This window comes from Urtica dioica, chromosome 2 (assembly GCF_054948205.1).
Source record: "Urtica dioica subsp. dioica isolate 48M chromosome 2, U.dioica_male_clone48M_v1_H2, whole genome shotgun sequence".
NCBI classification, from domain to species: domain Eukaryota; kingdom Viridiplantae; phylum Streptophyta; class Magnoliopsida; order Rosales; family Urticaceae; genus Urtica; species Urtica dioica.
The window spans coordinates 48,138,959-48,157,257 of record NC_142757.1 but is presented as its reverse complement, the minus strand read 5'-3'; the positions used below and the strand labels follow the sequence as shown (position 1 = coordinate 48,157,257).

Sequence of the window (18,299 nt, the reverse complement as noted above, 5' to 3'; positions counted from 1 at the left end):
GTAAGATGTAGTTCACATCATTTTACTATAAGGAGGCATAGCCTTCCATATGTATAGTACTATGATGTTATACATTAACAAAGTTAAAATATTGTAAATCACATCATATTACCATAAGGTGGCAGAGCCTCCTGTGTATAGTAATCTGGCGTTATACAATAAATAATAGTTATACGAGTTTTAGTGTTTAGAGTATTATACCTCCGAATCGATCTTGATGAGAGTGATCGTGCTGATAACGTGTTATGAAAACCAAATGAATAACTTGAATTGAATACTCTTCAAACACTAATATGGTGAGAATTTAGAAGAGGAGAATATGAAGAGTAGAGAGAAAATGGGAGATGAATTGTAGGAATTTTAGGGATGGATTTTTCATTCACCATCCTCATGTATTTATAGTGAAAATTTGTGTACATTAGTCAAAAGTTAGGTGTAGGGTAATTAATTATCTACCCCATATTTTTTACTTTATTAACCCTATATTTTTTACCTATATGAGCATACCAATTTATTTACAACAGTGTTTGATTAGTGATGGCATTTTTCTGTTTATTATCGCTCTATTTATTGGAGATGTAGGTTTGAATATACATTATATTTTTTTTTATATATAATATATAGTTCTGTCACATAGGGAATCAATGGGAGATACATGTAATTATTTATTTATCTGCTTTGTTAAATTAGTACTCAGCCTAGAAGATCTCTTTCAGCAATCTAGATGACCATGGGTTGATGGTAAAAATATAAATTTCTTCAATATATATACTATACGATCCCCCGTATTCAAAAATTTAAATGTGATATAAGCTGGTTCCAGTTTTTACCAAGAGTCTAACAAGTTTTGTCTTCCATATTATTTTGTTTGGTGGTGTAATGTTCATTGAAAATCCGAAAGTCTCGACTTAAGGTGTGTCCAAGGTTCAAAATACCGTCGGTATCTAGCTAAAATCAAAGTGTTGGTATATTTCGTCTATATATCTTGTTTTAATTTATTATTTATTGTTATTTTATCGCGATAATACCGCGATATCTACCATATTACGATATTTTTGATATTGTTACAAAAAGTAAAATATTGAAAACAACTCGCTTAAAACCTACAATTACCAAGGTTATGTGGCTTGACGGGTAATTTTCCGGTCCTTGAAAGGTGGTGGGACTAACTTGAATTTTTTTTTTTTTTTTTAAACTTGATTGAATAACGTTACATTATAAAATAGCTATTCCTAGTTAAAGTTTTAAACGAAACATCATAATTAGCTAATTTATTCACACTTCATTACCTCACCTGAGTTAAACTAATACACTATTAAACGTACCCAAAAATGTTATATTTCTGTCAGTACTATTGCTACCGTATATTTTTCTTTAAAAAAAAAAAGAAAAAGAAAAAAAAAGTCTATGCTTATAATTTACTTAAAAGAGTTAAACAATTGTCCATTGTCCACCAAAATGTTGCGTACAAAAACCGGACACAGTTCCTAGACTCACATGCAACGCACCATTAACTATAACATTAAGTATATTCATAGATAGCTTATGGGAGAATTCTGGATTCGCTTCAAAATAATAATAAATTAAGTATACAATCTGTGACTGTATGTGTATATTATTAATGAATTGTATTTTTTTTTTTAACTATAATAAAGTCAAGAAGAGTAATGACAAAAGGTACTATTCTTGATACACAAAAAGAGCCTCTCGTAGGCCAAACCCATCTTCCTGGCCGTGAACATGGACTGGGCGTATCTCCGGCAAGCCGTCCCTCGCTCCGACAGCCTCTCCGGCCCCTCCGCCGCCGCCCTCTCCACCGCCTCCGACAGAGCCTCCACGTTGGGCGAGAACAGAAACCCTAGCTCCTCCTCCACCAAAATGGTCCCCCGAATGCTCGGAAACCTCGACGCCATCACCGGCTTCCCCGCCATCATCGCCTCCATCAGAGTCAGATCAAGACCCTGAGGCCTCAGCGTAGGGTTTAGGAAAACGTCAATGGCGTTGTAGAATCCCCGGAGCTCGCCGGGACCCATCGACCCCACCACCGCCACGTTATTCCTCATCACGGCGTCCCTGTATGTACTCAAGGACCAAGCCAGAAATTTATTTGAGTTGGAGGGCTAAAATATAAAAAATATTTAGATAATGTGTAATAATGAAAATAGTTTTCTTATGTATAGTATTTAAAAGATTTTACGTAGTTTTTAACAAATTATTCTGAAAAACAATGGGGTTAAATACACTAAATAAGCTATAATTATATTATTTGTTAAATAGTGAAAGTTTGATTAATTATAGTTAATTAATCACTGATTCTATTAGTAATAATTAATTGAAAATTTTATCTAAATAATCTCGTCCATTAGTTATCGATGTGGGCTGGAATTATTTGGATAAAATTGTCAATTAATTATTGTCAATAGAATCAGATTAATTAATTATAATTAATTAGACGTCGGCTATTATACAAATTTAACATTTTCATATGACTAAATAACCTATAAAATCCTTTAAAAAAAAAAAAAAAAAAAAAAAACTTGCCTGTACCGGCTCTCCCACGGCCCCGACCCCGCCACCACCAAGAACACGTCGGTCCGGTTGGCTCGAGCCAGCCTCGAGAAGACCTCGTGGAGTATCGGGTGTCCCTTGTCCTTCACCAGCCTCCCCGCCACGCCGAACACGACAACCGAAGAGCTCGCCGGAGGAATCCCGTGCCTCCGCCGGAATTCCACCCCGAGGGAGGGGTCTGGTGAGAAAGCGGCCTCATCGACGCCGTTGAGGATGACGTGGACGCGGCTCGGAGGGATTTGGTAGTCGTCGCGGAGGACGTCGCCGCACGAGTCGCTGATGGCCACGTGGTGGGCGTAGCTTCGGAAGAATCGGATCTCGTTGAGGATCTTCGGGAGGTCTGCAATGGAGTTACTGGAGGAGCTGTTTCCGGCGAGGTCTTGGGCGATTAACGAGTGGAGGCTTTCGAGGGCGATTCCGTGCCACGAGACGGCGAGGTTCGGGAGCTTTTTTGCGAGCCAGTGAGGGAGAGCCACGCTCTCGGAGTGGACAACGTCGAACGGCGGTTCTCTCTCGAAGAGCTCCCATGCTTTGTTGTATCTCCACCGGCCTCCGTCGCCGGGCTCGCCCTCGTGTGGGTGGATCGTCGGAAAACCCGGTCCGGACGCCGCCGATGAAACTAGACTTATTGGTGGAGGGGGCAAGATGATAACAATTTAATTTAAGAGGACTAAAAATGAAATAAAAGATTTTTTTTTTTTTTGGAATTTGGGAAGCTTAGAAAAGTTTAAGGTTAGCTCTAATTTAAGTAAAGGTTAGTGTGGTTTATTGTTGTAAATAAATTTAATGAAGGAAAATGAATAAAAGATCAAATTAAATTTGGAATGTGGGCTAAAACGTAAGCATAGAAAAGTTTAAGTTTAGCTATAGTTTAAGCAAAGGTTAGTGTGGTTTATTTATATTGTTAATAAATTTAATGAAGGAAAATTTATAATGTATTGGTGATATGATAGAAAATAGAATCTAAGAGGAAAAAAAATGAAATTTGGAACGTGGGATAAATGTAAGATTAGGAAAAAGTTTTAAGTTTAATTATATTTTTGGCAAGGGTTAGTGTGGTTTATATGGTTGTAAATAAATTTAATAAACGCAAATGTAGAACTTTATTTAACAATTTTTACCAGTTAAGTCAAAACTCATTTTGTGTTAAAATATTTAACATTAAGTACATTATGCTTAAGTTGATACAATTCAATATTTTTTAATTCAATTTAAAAAAATATTGAAGACTAAAATGTCTCTTAAGTTAACTTAATCACTATAATTTGTGAAATAGTTTAATTGTAAAATATGGCATGCTAAATATATGAAAATAGAATAAAATACTAATTTAACAATTCTATATATGTATATAAAAAAATTAAGATGTTACAACAAAAATCAATTAAAATTTTTCATTTGTTGTTAATAAAAAAAAATAGAACAAATATTAGGATGGGTTTACCTCCATCCTTGGCGGCGGCGCCGGAGCCGGTGAAGACGTGGACATGGTGGCCACGGCGGGCGAGAGCGGTGTGAAGCGTGTGCGCGTGTCTCTCCATCCCGCCCGGTGCGGACCCCGCCGGCCACTTCCTCGAAAACACGGCGATCCTCAGCCGGACCGGCGGCGGAGACGAGCCATCGTCGAAAGCGAGTCTGTTCCACGCGAACTCCGCCGAGAGGAGGTCGCCGGACCACCTCTTCGGCGGCGGCGGAGCAACGGCGGCGGTGCAGAGGGTGAGAGTGGTGGTGGGAGTGTGGAGGAGGAAAAGAGCCGGGATTGTGAAGAGAACCACGAAGAAGAGGGTCGTGCATAGGCTCGAGTTTGACTTTGATGAAGACGACATTAATCCCTTCTTTTGCTTCGACGGCGATGATGTTGTTGTATTGGTGCTGTGATTATTCATTGACGAGGACGCCATATTGGCTTGTGGTTGGTTTTGTAATTATCAATCTTTATTAGTATTATTATTATCTCTTTTTGTTTGTCTATATGTATGGAAAGTTGGGCAAGAGTTGGGGAGGTAAGCACGCACTGAAGCAAGGCGTTCTTCTGAGTGCGTTTAATTGGGTCCCATATATATATATATATATATGCTTCTTTTCTCTGAGTGCTTTTTTCACGCAACTTTTTTAGGGTTCGGGAAAAAGAGAGAGATAAGCATGTGATCGAGTCGAGATTGGAGCGTTGCGTTATGTATGTTATTGGTTGGCTGCCTGATTTTTTTTTTTTTTTTTTTTTTTGCAAGTGCTGCAAAAGAAAAATAACAGTTATTGACTTGACTTTGCTTGGAAGTTGTATACGCGTTGAGAGAGAGAGCGAGAGAGAGAGAGAGAGATCATGGTTTTGTAGCTAAATATTGTGATAATAAAGAAAACACTAATTTTTGGTGATGATGATCACGTTTCATTATTTGTCTTTTTTAGTTAGATGTTGTATTTTTAGCCTCCTCAACTTAGAGGGGTTTCCAAAATCTTCTCTTTTTTTTTTTTTTTTTATGGATAGTTTATAAAATTAAAAATAAAAGCGATTTGCAAGGAAAATTTCTCTTTTAATTTAGACATTATAATTAGTAACTGTAAAGTTATAAAATTTGAATTTTAAGCGTTTTTTTTAGAAAAACATTTTTATATTTATTTTTAACAATATGAATTTCTTTGAGTTTCATTAGTAGTTATTAAAATTTATTATAATTTATTGGATTTATCGTATTTCATTAGACTCAAAAAATTTGAAAAATATATTTAAAAGGGCAACGACTCTAAATAAACTTGTTGTTATACTTAAATGCTATCGGAAGAAATTCAATGAAATTTCTAAGTCCACAAATGGTGTATATTTATCATTTTCTATTTATGAGATCTACTAAGTTCAAAAAAATGTACTGTAAATGAATCAAAAGGAAATAAATAACTAAAAACACCAAGTCCAAATATTTATTTAGAATGTTTTTACAATTTGATAAAAAAAAAAAAAAAAATAAGTCTAGTATATGGTTCTGCTGTGCGTATTATCAGTTGTGTACTTAGTCTCCAAAAATACAGTAGGAAGACTTAAATCATAACATTGTTGATTCCGATTGAAGATGGGGACATGTCTAAATTAATGTATTGATTTTGTTTATTAAGAGATAAAAGTTGTCACTTGTAACAAAAACTCAAAACCTTTAGGCTCCGTTTGGAACCCGGAAAATAAGAGAGAAAATGAAAATAATAGAGAAAATGAAAATGTGAGAGAAAATAATCGAAAAAGTCAAAATTCTAATTGTGTTTGGAAGTCATGAAAAAAATGAGAGAAAATTAACGGTTAAGTAACGATGAGACCAGGGACGGAGCTAACTCAGGTCCAGGGTGGGCTGGAACCCTCAATTTTTTTATTTACATTTTTTGCCCATTTTTAAAAAGTTTTACAATTTTTACCCTAAAAATTACACTTTTGACCCACTTTTTTAAAAAAAAAATTTCATTTTTACCATGAATTTTTTTTAATTAGCCCCCTTAAATTTTTTTATTTACATTTTTTGTCCATTTTTAAAAAGTTTTACATTTTTACCCTAAAAATTTACAGTTTTGACCCTTTTTTTTAAAAAAAAATTCATTTTTACCATAAATATTTTTAATTAGCCCCTCTTAAATTTTTTATTTACATTTTTTGCCAATTTTTAAAAAGTTTTACATTTTTTACCCTAAAAATTTACACTTTTGACCTTTTTTTAAAAAAAAAATTCATTTTTACCATGAATTTTTTCAATCAGCCCCCCCTCAAGTATTTTTTATTTATATTTTTTGCTCATTTTAAAAAAGTTTTACATCTTTTACCCTAAAAATTTACTCTTTTGACTCTTTTTTTTTATAAAAAAATTTATTTTTACCATGAATTTTTTTTAATTAACCCCTATAAATATTTTTTTTTCAAATAAGCCCCCTATTGAGTTTTTCTGGCTCGGTCCCTGGACGAGACACAAAAATGTGATCCCCCCATAGATAAATTTGGAGAGATTCTCATTTTCCATTTGATTTTCGAAGGAAAATGAAATCCTCATTTTAGTTATACACTTTCCCTTTAATTTTCCATCATATTTTTTTTCCATCCTATTTTTCTCAATCCGAACAAACTAAGTAAAATATGAGGGATTTCCATTTTCTTTTCTCTCATATTTTTCGGGTTCCAAACGGAGCCTTAGTGAAAAATCATGGTTAATAGACGCCATGTTTTGATTGTATAAATTTAGTTTTATAGTGTATTTCTCAAACTTGACCACAACTTTCGCCGGTGAAGATGGAAAAGGCGATGATGGAGTTTGAAGAATTGTCGGTGGCAAGGTCATTAATTACAGAAATTTATCAAGCTCTTTTGCAAAATCATTGAGTTCTCTTGTATGTAAATAGCTATTTGTAACACATATCTTTATCATGTATGTTGTCATATGAAACTTTATTTGAATGTTTTGCTCCAGTCGGTTAGCAAGAATCAGGGTTTTTTTCCACTCTTTCTATTTATTTTTTAGGGCAGCCTTTGAAAAATCATGTAATAAAATTCGGTGAGAGCTAATTGATTAGTGTTCAGTTGCTTGTATGGCGCTAGCTAGCTTACAAATGCCAATCTTTAATGGCGACAGAATTTGTGTTTTATTTAAATTAAGTTATAAATTTTGAAGTTATAATTAGAAATATTAGTTGTAACAAATTTACTTCAATATTGGAAATGGTAGAACGTATAAGTATTATTTTGGTGATTTTAATTAGTATATTTTGCTGCTGTAATTGGTACTATTTAGGTGTTTATGTGCTATTTTTTATTATTTGTTATTTCGGTGAAGGAATTTGGCTACGAATATTTTGAAATTAAAAAAATATAATAGGAGCTTTTATGGCGCTTGGCTACAAAGGGCCATTAAAACAATTGTGACACCTCAGATGTGCTACATGGCAATAACTTTAATGGCGCTCAAAAGTTGAACGTGTGGCAATCCTCGTAGACATATTTAATGACGTTTTTTTTTTATCAAACCCCATTATAATTTTTTAGTGGCGCCTGCTTTCGTAGCACTCAAAAAGCGACACAAAAACTCTTTAATAATGGCGGATTTTGAACGAGCTCTTTTTCTACTAGTGCTTGTTATTATTATGTTGAGGTGAATTTAAGGTTTCAATAAAATAGAATATCTCTAGTCCTATAAATTAATTTTCTCCAAAATCTCCACTTGAACAGAACACTAGAACACTGTAATCTACATGAAAAAAAGAAGAAGAAGAAGAAGAAGAAGAAGAAGAAGAAGAAGAAGAAGAAGAAGAAGAAGAAGAAGAAGAAGAAGAAACTGAAGAAGTGAATATTATATATGCATGATTTGAATCCATTGAAGCTGTTGCTCTCAACCATTTTTATGAGTGTATGGAGTATCTTTAAATTTTGACGTACTCGATTTAATTAATTATTTTTTAGGGAAAAAATATATATATTTAAAAGTAGATCAGATATCATAAAGTACTGCATAACTTCATGGGTCCCTGAGTTTTATTTGTCCTAAAAAAATTATGTACTAATTGGATCTGTGTGGGCAATTAAGTAAAAGTGTAAGAATTGCTTAGATATGAAGTTGACACACATTTACGTATTCCTAATGTTCTCACTTTTCATCTTCTTACTTCATGTTTTAATTTGCCGAATGGGGTTGACTTTTTTTCTTTTATTGTGGACCATTTACCAGTTTATAGAGGAGCTCCCACAACTTTTTGACCTAAAATGGCCAATTTTACAGAAAATGTGAGCTATTGTAAATTTGTAATCACAAATTGAAAAGTAGATTGAATAAAAATAAATCTTAGATTCAACTCGTTCGGGCAATTTGTACTCGATCGACCTAATACTAATAAACTATAATTATACAACTTGTTTATAACACAATATATTATGGTTGTAATAATGTTTGTTGTAACAATTTTTATGGCATTCATGGCACTATGGAGAATGGTTGGGATCCTGATCTGTCTTTTCAGGCTACTTTCCGAAGTCCTTGGAAATCTGTCTTTTCGGTTTCAGAAGATTTTTTTGCTCGAGTTTCTTGGACAATTAGAGACGGCTCCGTAGTGCGTTTTTGGAAAGATCCGTGGCTCTTTGATGATCCTCTTGAGTTTAAATTTTCCGGCCTCGCTCCCATTACCCAATCTGTCTACGCCACCGTCAATCACTTTTCTACGTCTTCCTCCTCTAATCCCGGAGACGTCAGGTGGAATTCGAAACTTGCGAGAAATCTGACCACAAGGGAGACGGAGGAGGCAATCGAGTTGATGCACAAGCTAGATTCAGTTTCCATTTGGCCAAGCATTCGTGATAGGAGGGTGTGGCTCTCAGATTCCGAGGATTTCTCCGTTAAATTCTTGACTGAGGGCCTCTCCGCCCTGGAGTCGGACCAGGTTTCTCCTTTTTACGAGTATATCTGGAAGGCTAAGGTTCCTATCAAAGTCCAATTTTTCAGCTGGCTTCTCTCTTGCGACAAACTCAGCACTGCCGACATTGTCCAACGTCGAAATCCCTACAAGTCGCTCTGCCCTTCCTGTTGTTCTTTATGTCTCGCTGCGTTTGAATCCAGAGATCATATTTTTGTCACATGCCCTGTAGCAAGATCGTTATGGGCCAAAGTGGCTCTCAGTTTGTACTCCGGTTCTGCTCCTCCTGACACTTTCGCAGCTCTGTGTATTTGGTCTAACAGTCCTGGAAAATCTCTTAAATGGAAACAGGTGGCAATAACAGCTTTTTTGGCGAGTTGCTGGGGTATTTTGAATCAGAGAAATTGAAGCATTTTTTTACGACAATGTTTTATCGATCGAGGACCTCTGGGACAGTATCTACAGAAGTATCGGCTTATGGATCTTTACCCTTAATTCGGACTTTTCCAGTTTTAGTCTTTCTAATCTCTCCCGAGATTGGCCTAGCGCTATCTAGCTTGTACTTTGCTTAGTTCTAGACGAAGCTTTCTTTCTTTTCTTTTTAATAAATTTTCGTTTCTCTTAAAAAAAACAATTTTTATTTATTTATATAAAATTGATGTAAATGTTAAGTTACACAAAATAAATAGTTGTAGATACAATGAAAAAAAAAATTGGAAAGATAAAAATATTTAGATACCGTTTACATATTAAAACTTTTTTTTTTTTTTTTTTTACATACATGTTGTAAAAGGCATCTAAATCCTTGCTACCATCAGACATTTAATACTTAAACTGGCAAGAACGGAATAATATTTTAATTAATAACGACAAAAATACTTAATATTTACTCAAACACCCAAACAATATTTATTTACTCATTCTTTTTTTACGCCTACAATAATACCACCTTATGTTAGATTTTAAGTATTATTGTCGGCGAAAAAAATGTATATATAAATATTTCATTTTGAGTAAATATTAGGTATTTTTACAGCTATTAGCTCTAATATTTTTTGTTATAATGCCTAGCTTTTTGGAATATTCTTCCTAAAACCAACTATAACTAGAAAATAATGTCGCTGGCCATAATTTTCTTTTTGTTCCATCCCGTCATGCATTACTATGTATTAGACTTTTTTATTATTATCTTCTATAAATTGAGCATATATAAGGCTTTGATTATTCCAAAACTATATCCATTCAGAAAATATTTTACCGAAATTCATTAACAATTTTATTTCAAAGCTATTGCTTGTATCTTATATAAATGCATTTTTACACTTTTTTTCTTTCTCTCTATTTTTCTCATTTCATTTATTTTCTCTCTCATCACATTAAACCACTCATTTTTACTGTAATACAAAGAAAAGTGGGATCGGGATGTTACAAGTCCTAGAGATGAAAATTTATTGACATCTTAGAATTTATAGACAAGTATGTCAATAAATTTTCAAAAGAATACTCAAATTCTTTGAAGATTTATTGACATCTATAAATTTTTTGACAAACATGCCAATAGTTCTTCAAATTAAATCTCGAATTCTGTATATATGACACTTAGTTTCGCATAATATACATATATATATATATATATATATATAATGTAAATCCCTAGATCCAAAACTAGAAAAAGAAAATAAAATGAATACTAAAATCAACATGAAGAACAATATAAACATGAAGAACGAAAATGAACCCAACATCGCCTCTGTGATGTTTCTCAATTTCGATTGAGAGAGAGAGAGAGAGAGAGAGAGAGAGAGAGAGAGAGAGAGAGAGAGAGATTTAGTTGAGATATATTTTTAAATGAAAAAATGAATATAAAATTATTATTAAAGATGATATTTTTATACTCAACAATTTCTCTTTTTTCTATTATAGTTGATGGTGTAGAACTTCGTCCTTGTTGTTGAAAAATTCAAATGATCATTGAACAAGGAGTTGGGCCTATTAAATGCTAGAAGAATGATTGACAAGAAGCATAGTCAAATGGGTCATGCCCACCACGACTCGAAGCACGAAGTACAAATTCAAACTAATGAAGTTGATAAAGAAGTTACATAATCAAATCATTATACAATGTTAACGCAATTCATTTTGGCTTTCATCCAACAATAACATCGAGCTCCATTCTTCTTATCGTTTCTTTATTCAAATTTCTTCATTTTCGTCGATTCTTTAATCTTATATTCAATCTCAGCAACATATTATTATTCTCTATTGGCAATTTATAAATTCTAAAGACAATAATTCAAACCTTTATTGTATCAAAATTCCATATTTTCATTTTACATAAGTAATTGTTGACCGAGAGAAATTTCACTTTAGCAATAGTCATATTTTGTAATAAATTGATATTGATAAATTTTGGTATAAACTTTTCTTATCGTTTTAGAATAACCTCTATAAGAATAATCCCTATAAGAAGTTCTTATTTATTATGGAAAGGAGAAGCCAAAACCGAAACAAAATTTTGATTTGAACCAATTGCCATGTTTGTGAAGCCAATCAAGACCAAGATTATCTCCCAAAACATAGAAGGTAAGTAAGAAAATATCTATAAATCAGTATCGTATTGTTCTCAGGATTATCTCCCCTCCGACCGCCTCTCGTCAGTATCGTAACTCATACAGCTCTCTTCGTTTTTCGTACTTGACCGTTCCTCTCCACAAAGAAGAAGTTGTTCGCCTGTAACTTGCATTTTCATTTTCATTTTCTTGATTTGAGCCAAGATGGTGTACATGGACCTTATGTTATTATTGATCAGTAGTTCAATTCTTCACCATCTTTTTAAAAAATAGTTAAATTTTCATTTTATTAAAAAAATAGCTCAATAGGCCGAAAATTAAACTATTATTTTTAAAAAAATAGCCAAAATTTCATTTCATTAAAAAATAGCACACTAGGCCGAAGTAAATTAAATTAACTATTAATTAATTTAGTTTACTTCGACAAAGTATGCTATTTTCTTAATAAAATAAAATTTTGGCTATAATTTTTTAAAAAAACAAGAAGATTAGCTAGTTGCAATAAATTTTTCTTTCACATGTTCAAGGAAAGTATTAGCATAAATATTTTTTTTTATTACTCATGAAATATATTTTTTTGACGTACCCAGTATGCATGTATCTATGTTATGCATTAAATTTATAATTTAAAATATCAATAACAATACAATAATAGTATAGTAATTATATTAACATATAGGATTTTAAATATGTTAAATGAAGTAATGAACATATATATAAAAATTGTAAATTATAATAAAATGAAATATGATTAAAATATTATGTAGGTATGTATATAATAATATTTATTTTTTTATATATTTTGTTATACCATATCATATGTTAGTAATATATCAATAAAATACTACCGGTATAATCCATAATAAATATTTATAAGATAACAATTAAAATCAGAATCAATCACAGTAAAAATGCCTTATTATAATGCTAATTGATGTAGCTAAATAGCTAATTTAAAGTTGTGAATTTACAAAATAGTCAAAATTTGTCATAATTTAATAAAATAGCCAAAATATGCTGATTTCAAAAAAAAATTTGACCCAAAAAAAAAAAGCAAAAAAAAAGGTTGCTAAGAGCATCTTTAATGGTTTAGCTAAATGTATTAGCTTTATTTGCCACATAGATTTTTCTAGAGCTAAATAGTCACTACAACAAATACAACATTTACCGACGATTTTTTTCGTCGCTAAAAACCCCATAATCGTCGCTAAATCTCTTTAGCGACGATTTTAGCGACGATAATAATCGTCGCTAAATGTGCGTGCCTAAATATATTTAGCGACGATTTTTTCGTCGCTAAATAATTACCGACGATATTAGCGACAAGAAAGTCGTCCCTAAATGTCGTGACGAGAAGTTTTTTTCCATTTTGAAACAGGAAATTAGCGACGACTAATTCACGCGCGAAAATTTCCCGCGTGAATTAGCGACGACAAAATCGTCGCTAATTTCGTTCATAATTATTTTTTATTTTTTTCGTCGTTAATTATTTTTTTTATGAAATTCTAAAATGAAAAATCAAATAAAAACTAAATTATATTATCCAAATCAAGAAATAAAAACTAAATTATATTATCCAAATCAAGAAATAAAAACTAAATTATATTATCCAAATCAATAAATAAAAACTACTCGCGACGTTTGTTTTGTCGTCCCGCCGCTCGTTTTCCTCCTCCTCGACGTGAAACGCTCTTTTGCTGGCGCTGAAGTTCTGCAGGCTGCGGCGTCGGAGTAGACTGACTTGGTCCGCCGGGCGTCGTCTGCTGGCTGGCGTCGGGAGTCCTTTGATGGCCGCCCGTCGGAGTGTGGACGTCGCCCGTCGGAGTCTGCTGGCTGGCGTCGGGAGTCCTCTGCTGGCCGCCCGTCGGAGTGTGGACGCCGGCCGTCGGAGTCTGCTGGCTGTGGGATGACGGAGCCTGCTGCGAACTCTGCGAAAATTGGGACATGAACGAGCTAAGGTTGAGGCCGGGCACCTGACTCTGTATTGTCTCGGCGAACGCGGCGATGGTCGATGTCAACATCTCCTGCGAGACATATCCTGGTTGCGACGTCCCAACCTCCGAACCGTAGACTTCAGCCGCCATCCGTGCTCCCTGTGGCACCAAACGTCCGACGCCGGTCAAGTGATCAGCCCGCGAACCCATAATATCGCGGATCGCCTGCTGCTCTAGGACGGAAATATCGATGTCCGCTCCTTGTTGCTCAGCCTCCGCTCGCAACGTGTTGAACCTAGCGACCAGTCGATCCTGATATAATTAACTAGTTAGTATCTATTAATCGAAAAATAAGAAAAATAAATGTAAACTTACATAACGTGCGGAGGCTTCAGGAGTCAGCCACTCGGACTTGTCAGACTGATGTTGGCGCTTGTAGTTCGCAAACAAGCTCTCGAAAGCGCCTGTCTCGGCGCTCTTCTGCATGTAAACAAAACTTCAAGTGTTAGATAATTTTAACGATTTGATGTATCATATAAACATAAAACTTACATTCTTCATGCGGTGGGTCGAGAACCCAATCGTCCCCTGTCGAGTCTTCGTCTTCTTCTTCGCGCGATTTGCCTTGTTCTTCGCTTGAATGGCCTGTAATATAAGTAATCGTACACGTAAAGAACAAATCGTTTAATAAAAGGGTAAACACATATTTAACGTAAATGATTTGATTACCTTAAATTCATCGCTCGTATATCGTTGTATCAGCGTCTCCCATTCGGTGTCGAGCTTAACGGTCCTCGGTTTCAGCGACCGCGCCACCTGTATGCTGCTCTTGCAGTCGATGTCGAACCATGACCGCAAGGTATGCCTCCAATCGCGAAGACGAGTCTTCGCGTCTCGAATGATTGCCGCATCGACAATCGCCTTCTTCTTCCCGGTTGCATCACCATCAACTCGAATGTCGTACTTATCTCGAATCGCTGCTCGGATCTCGGCCTCCTTCGCCGGCCCCACGTTCGCATTCATCCACCTTGGGACCGTAGGCGAGATCTTGTCTCGGACGACCAACCCGAGCGTGTTCGCGAACGTCGCGAGATCCGGATCCATCTCGCGCTCTGGCTGCAAGAACAACTGAAACTCCTCGTTATAAACGACGACTTCCTTCACCCCGGGGCGCCGTGCACGCTCAGATCGAAGGCCGACCATCGGCCCACGCACGGCCGGTTCGATATGCTCGTCTTCTTCTTCGACGCCATCACGTACGGGCGCCGACTGGCAATAATTCGGGAGACGGGCTAAGAAGTCATCCCCGCCTCCGCTGCCTCCAGCTCCTGTAGCCGCAGCCATCTGAAATTCAAAACAAAATACGATCCTACCGAAATTTCGGCAGAACCTCCCCTATAAACTTAACAACCCGGCATCAGCCTTTAACTTTAAAACCTGCATAGAAACATCCTAAAACTAACAATAAATCCAACCTCAGTGGTTCGATCATTTTTAAATCTATAAACAACTAATTAATTTCACATTTTTAGTCATTTCTAACAAAAATTAAATCCAATTTCAATTTCAATCCATAACCAATTAATTAATTTCACATAAACTACCTAATTTTCGTTAAACTAATTCATTAATTTAAGTTTGTTACCTTTAGAGAATCGGTTAGTAATTACCTTTAAACTAATTCGTTAAATTACCTTTAATTCATTAATTCATACATAAACTACACAAACTTAAACCATTTTAAATTTTCTAATCGTAATTAACAAAATTACATTTCCTAATTTATTAATCTCTAATCTACTATACTTATATACATAATTAATCTCTAATCCTAATTTACAATTTTAAATTATCAAACATCCTAAATTATATCGTAATTAAATCCTAAATTATGTAATAATATAAAATATAACTTATATATATATATATAAATATTTATAACACCAAAATAAGCATAATATCACAATTTTTATAACTAATTTAACTAATTTATATTACCTAATATAACTAATTTTTATAACTAATTTTTATACATAATTTAAATTACCTAAATTTCATACAATTCCATTTATTTATAACTAATTTAAATAATTTAAATTACCTAATATAAATAACTATATACTAATTAATACAATTCCATTTATTTATATAAAGTTATATATATATATATATATAAATAACTAATATATATAACTAATATATTAATTATATAAATAACTAATAAATATATATATATATAAAGTTATAAAAAAAAAAAAAAAAAAAAAAAAAAAACTTACCGGCGGGGATCGTGTGGACGACGAGGACGGTGGACGAGGACGAGGAAGAGCAGCGCTAGCTGCCGGACCGGGGCGGACGAGGACGAGGACGGCGTCGGTGGTGGAGCGGCGACGGCGTCGGCGGCGGAGCTGCAGACATGAGAAACTGTGAGGAGAGAAAGAGATGTGAGGAGAGAGAAGTGAGGAGAGAGAGACTTACCGGGGCGTCGACTGCGTCGGGGCGGCACACGGCGGAGGAGAGAGAGAGAGAGAGAGAAGTGAGGATTTTAGGGTTTGGGAGCGAATGAGGGGTCTCGGTCGCGATCTGGTATTTAAAGACATTTAGCGACGATGTAATCGTCGCTAAATGTCTTTAAATTTCGTAGCTAAATCAACTTAAATTTTCAGTTCATAAACCAGGAATTTAGCGACGATTTTCTCATCGCTAATTGATTTTTACACATTTAGCGACGATACAATCGTCGCTAAATCATTTCATTTAAATTATTTTGGGGGGATTTTTCCCTCTTTGAATTTCGTTAAAATTCGATATTAATTCGAAACTATTAGCGACGATAATACCGTCGCTAATTGTTTCCCCGCGAACTTAGCGACGAATATAAATAATTAGCGACGATTAATTCGTCGCTAATTATTTTTGCCGCCAACCTTTAGAAGTTTTGGCACCAAATAATTAGCGACGGCTTTATCGCCGCTAAAAGGGTGATTAGCGACGACAAATTAGCGACGATAAAGTCGTCGCTAATAACTCCGTCGCTAAATGTCATATTTCTAGTAGTGAGTTAAGCAACTAACTTAATAGAGCTAATTTGCTTAGATTTGTTTAGCTAAATCAATAGCCAATACGTGGATGAAGTGTGGTGATAAGAATACGACCTTTTTTCATCGCAAGGCATCTGCGAGAAGGAATAGGAACTCTATTCAGGGGCTTCTGGACGAGGAGGGGACGTGGATAGAAGGTATGCATGGTATTGAAAAAATTATTTCTTCTTACTTTTCGTCTATTTTCTCGTCTATGCAGCCCTCGATCGAGGCCTTGGAAGAGGTGGGCGACACTGTTTCACCTACCATCACCTCTGACATGAACGAGGGGCTTCTCCGGGCCTTCATGAGTGAGGAGGTGAAACAGGTGGTGTTTGATATGGACGCGATTAAAGCGCCGGGGGCGGATGGCTTTCCGGCTCTCTTCTACCAGAGGTACTGGAATGTGGTGGGTGACTTGGTGGTGAAGTTCTGCTTAGCGATTCTGAACAAGGGAAAGTCCGTGAAAGACATCAACAACACGATCATCACTCTTATCCCGAAAATTGATAAGCCCAAAAAGGTTCGAGACTTCAGACCCATCAGCCTATGCAACGTGCTTTACAAGGTAATATCTAAATGTTTGGTTGATCGCCTCAAAAGTACTATGAGTGTATCCATTTCGAAGAACCAAAGTGCTTTTGTGGGGGGTCGCCAGATTTTCGATAACGTTATGATTTGTTATGAGGCTATTCATACTATGTCCCGAGGGAGGTTTGGTAATGGTGCTTGTGCAGCTCTTAAGATCGATATGGCGAAAGCTTATGACAGAGTAGAGTGGCCTTTCTTAGATTTCATGATGTCGAAGCTTGGGTTTGATAGACGCTGGATTGACAAGGTGATGAACTGCGTGTCCTCCGTCAGTTTTTCCTTTAACGTCAACGGCGAGGTTCGTGGCCAGGTCGTGCCGGAAAGGGGTCTACGCCAAGGAGATCCCATGTCGCCTTTCTTGTTCCTGTTTTGCTCGGAAGGCCTCTCGAGTCTCTCCGGAATCGAGAAAGCCGCCGTCTTATTAGCGGGGCTCGTTTCGGTAGAGGAGACCTGGTCGTTTCTTATCTCTTTTTTGCAGATGACAGTATTCTGTTCTTCAGAGCTAATAAGGAGGAATGCGAGGAGGTGTCTGGTTGTCTTACGACTTACTCGGCGGCGTCAGGTCAGTTAATTAATTATGATAAATCTGACATTTGTTTTGGCTCGGATGTGGATGAAGGGTTAGGGGCGGAGCTCGGAGACTTCTTGCAGGTCTCAGTCACCTCTTGCCACCATCGCTATTTGGGGCTACCTACGGCTGTGGGTAGGAGGAAAGCCGACATTTTCGCTTTTATTCGTGAGAGGGTGTGGGAGAGACTCAACTCGTGGAGGGGACTCCTCTTCTCGTACGCTGGAAAAGAAACCCTCATTAAGGCGGTGCTCCAGGCCATACCCAGCTATATTGCGAGCTGTTTTCGCCTACCTCAATGCCTGGTGGACGGGATCCATAAGGCTATTGCTAGTTTATGGTGGGGAGACATGGGCCAAAGGAAGAAAATACACTGGTGCAAATGGTCGGAGCTTACGAGACACAAGTCCGATGGAGGCCTGGGGTTCCGAGACATGGGCATTTTCAATCAGGCCTTGCTTGCTAAAAGTGTGTGGAATATTTACAGACGACCGGAGAGTCTTGTGGGAAGAGTGCTCCAGCAAAGTTACTACCCTGACAGTGATATCCTCGAGGCTAAGTACGGATCCACGGGGTCGTATATTTGGATAAGCCTTTGTTGGGGCAAAGAGATTATCATTAA

General features: G+C 35.9%; 2 protein-coding genes across 2 annotated transcripts; both read right to left on the bottom strand.

The window, feature by feature from the left end:
• Nucleotides 1-1,652: 1,652 nt before the first annotated feature.
• On the bottom strand, nt 1,653-4,596 carry LOC149405164 (UDP-Glycosyltransferase superfamily protein). Its single transcript, XM_089606898.1, has 3 exons — nt 4,013-4,596; nt 2,542-3,187; nt 1,653-2,073 (listed from the first exon to the last, which is right to left on the bottom strand). Exons 1-3 carry the CDS (start codon nt 4,467-4,469, stop codon nt 1,656-1,658), a joined length of 1,521 nt encoding a protein of 506 aa, XP_089463024.1. The 5' UTR covers nt 4,470-4,596; the 3' UTR covers nt 1,653-1,655.
• Nucleotides 4,597-9,351: 4,755 nt separating this feature from the next.
• LOC149405163 (uncharacterized) lies at nt 9,352-16,788 on the bottom strand. The gene is made up of 7 exons (XM_089607779.1): nt 16,712-16,788; nt 15,109-15,115; nt 14,168-14,434; nt 13,991-14,083; nt 13,814-13,918; nt 13,562-13,750; nt 9,352-9,393 (listed from the first exon to the last, which is right to left on the bottom strand). The coding sequence occupies exons 1-7, from the start codon at nt 16,786-16,788 to the stop codon at nt 9,352-9,354; spliced, it is 780 nt and encodes a 259-aa protein (XP_089463905.1).
• Between the last annotated feature and the right edge of the window lie 1,511 nt (nt 16,789-18,299).

Excerpts from the sequence above, each read along its gene's own strand:
- LOC149405164 (XM_089606898.1), bottom strand. The coding sequence starts at position 4,469 with ATGGCGTCCTCGTCAATGAATAATCACAGCACCAATACAACAACATCA. Across the intron at positions 3,188-4,012 it reads CGCCGCCGCCAAGGATGGAG|TTTCATCGGCGGCGTCCGGA; the intron begins GTAAACCCATCC and ends CAATAAGTCTAG. Across the intron at positions 2,074-2,541 it reads CCGTGGGAGAGCCGGTACAG|GGACGCCGTGATGAGGAATA; the intron begins GCAAGTTTTTTT and ends GAGTACATACAG.
- LOC149405163 (XM_089607779.1), bottom strand. The coding sequence starts at position 16,788 with ATGGTAGGTGAAACAGTGTCGCCCACCTCTTCCAAGGCCTCGATCGAG. Across the intron at positions 14,084-14,167 it reads ATACGAGCGATGAATTTAAG|GCCATTCAAGCGAAGAACAA; the intron begins GTAATCAAATCA and ends CTTATATTACAG. Across the intron at positions 13,919-13,990 it reads CGACCCACCGCATGAAGAAT|AAGAGCGCCGAGACAGGCGC; the intron begins GTAAGTTTTATG and ends GTTTACATGCAG.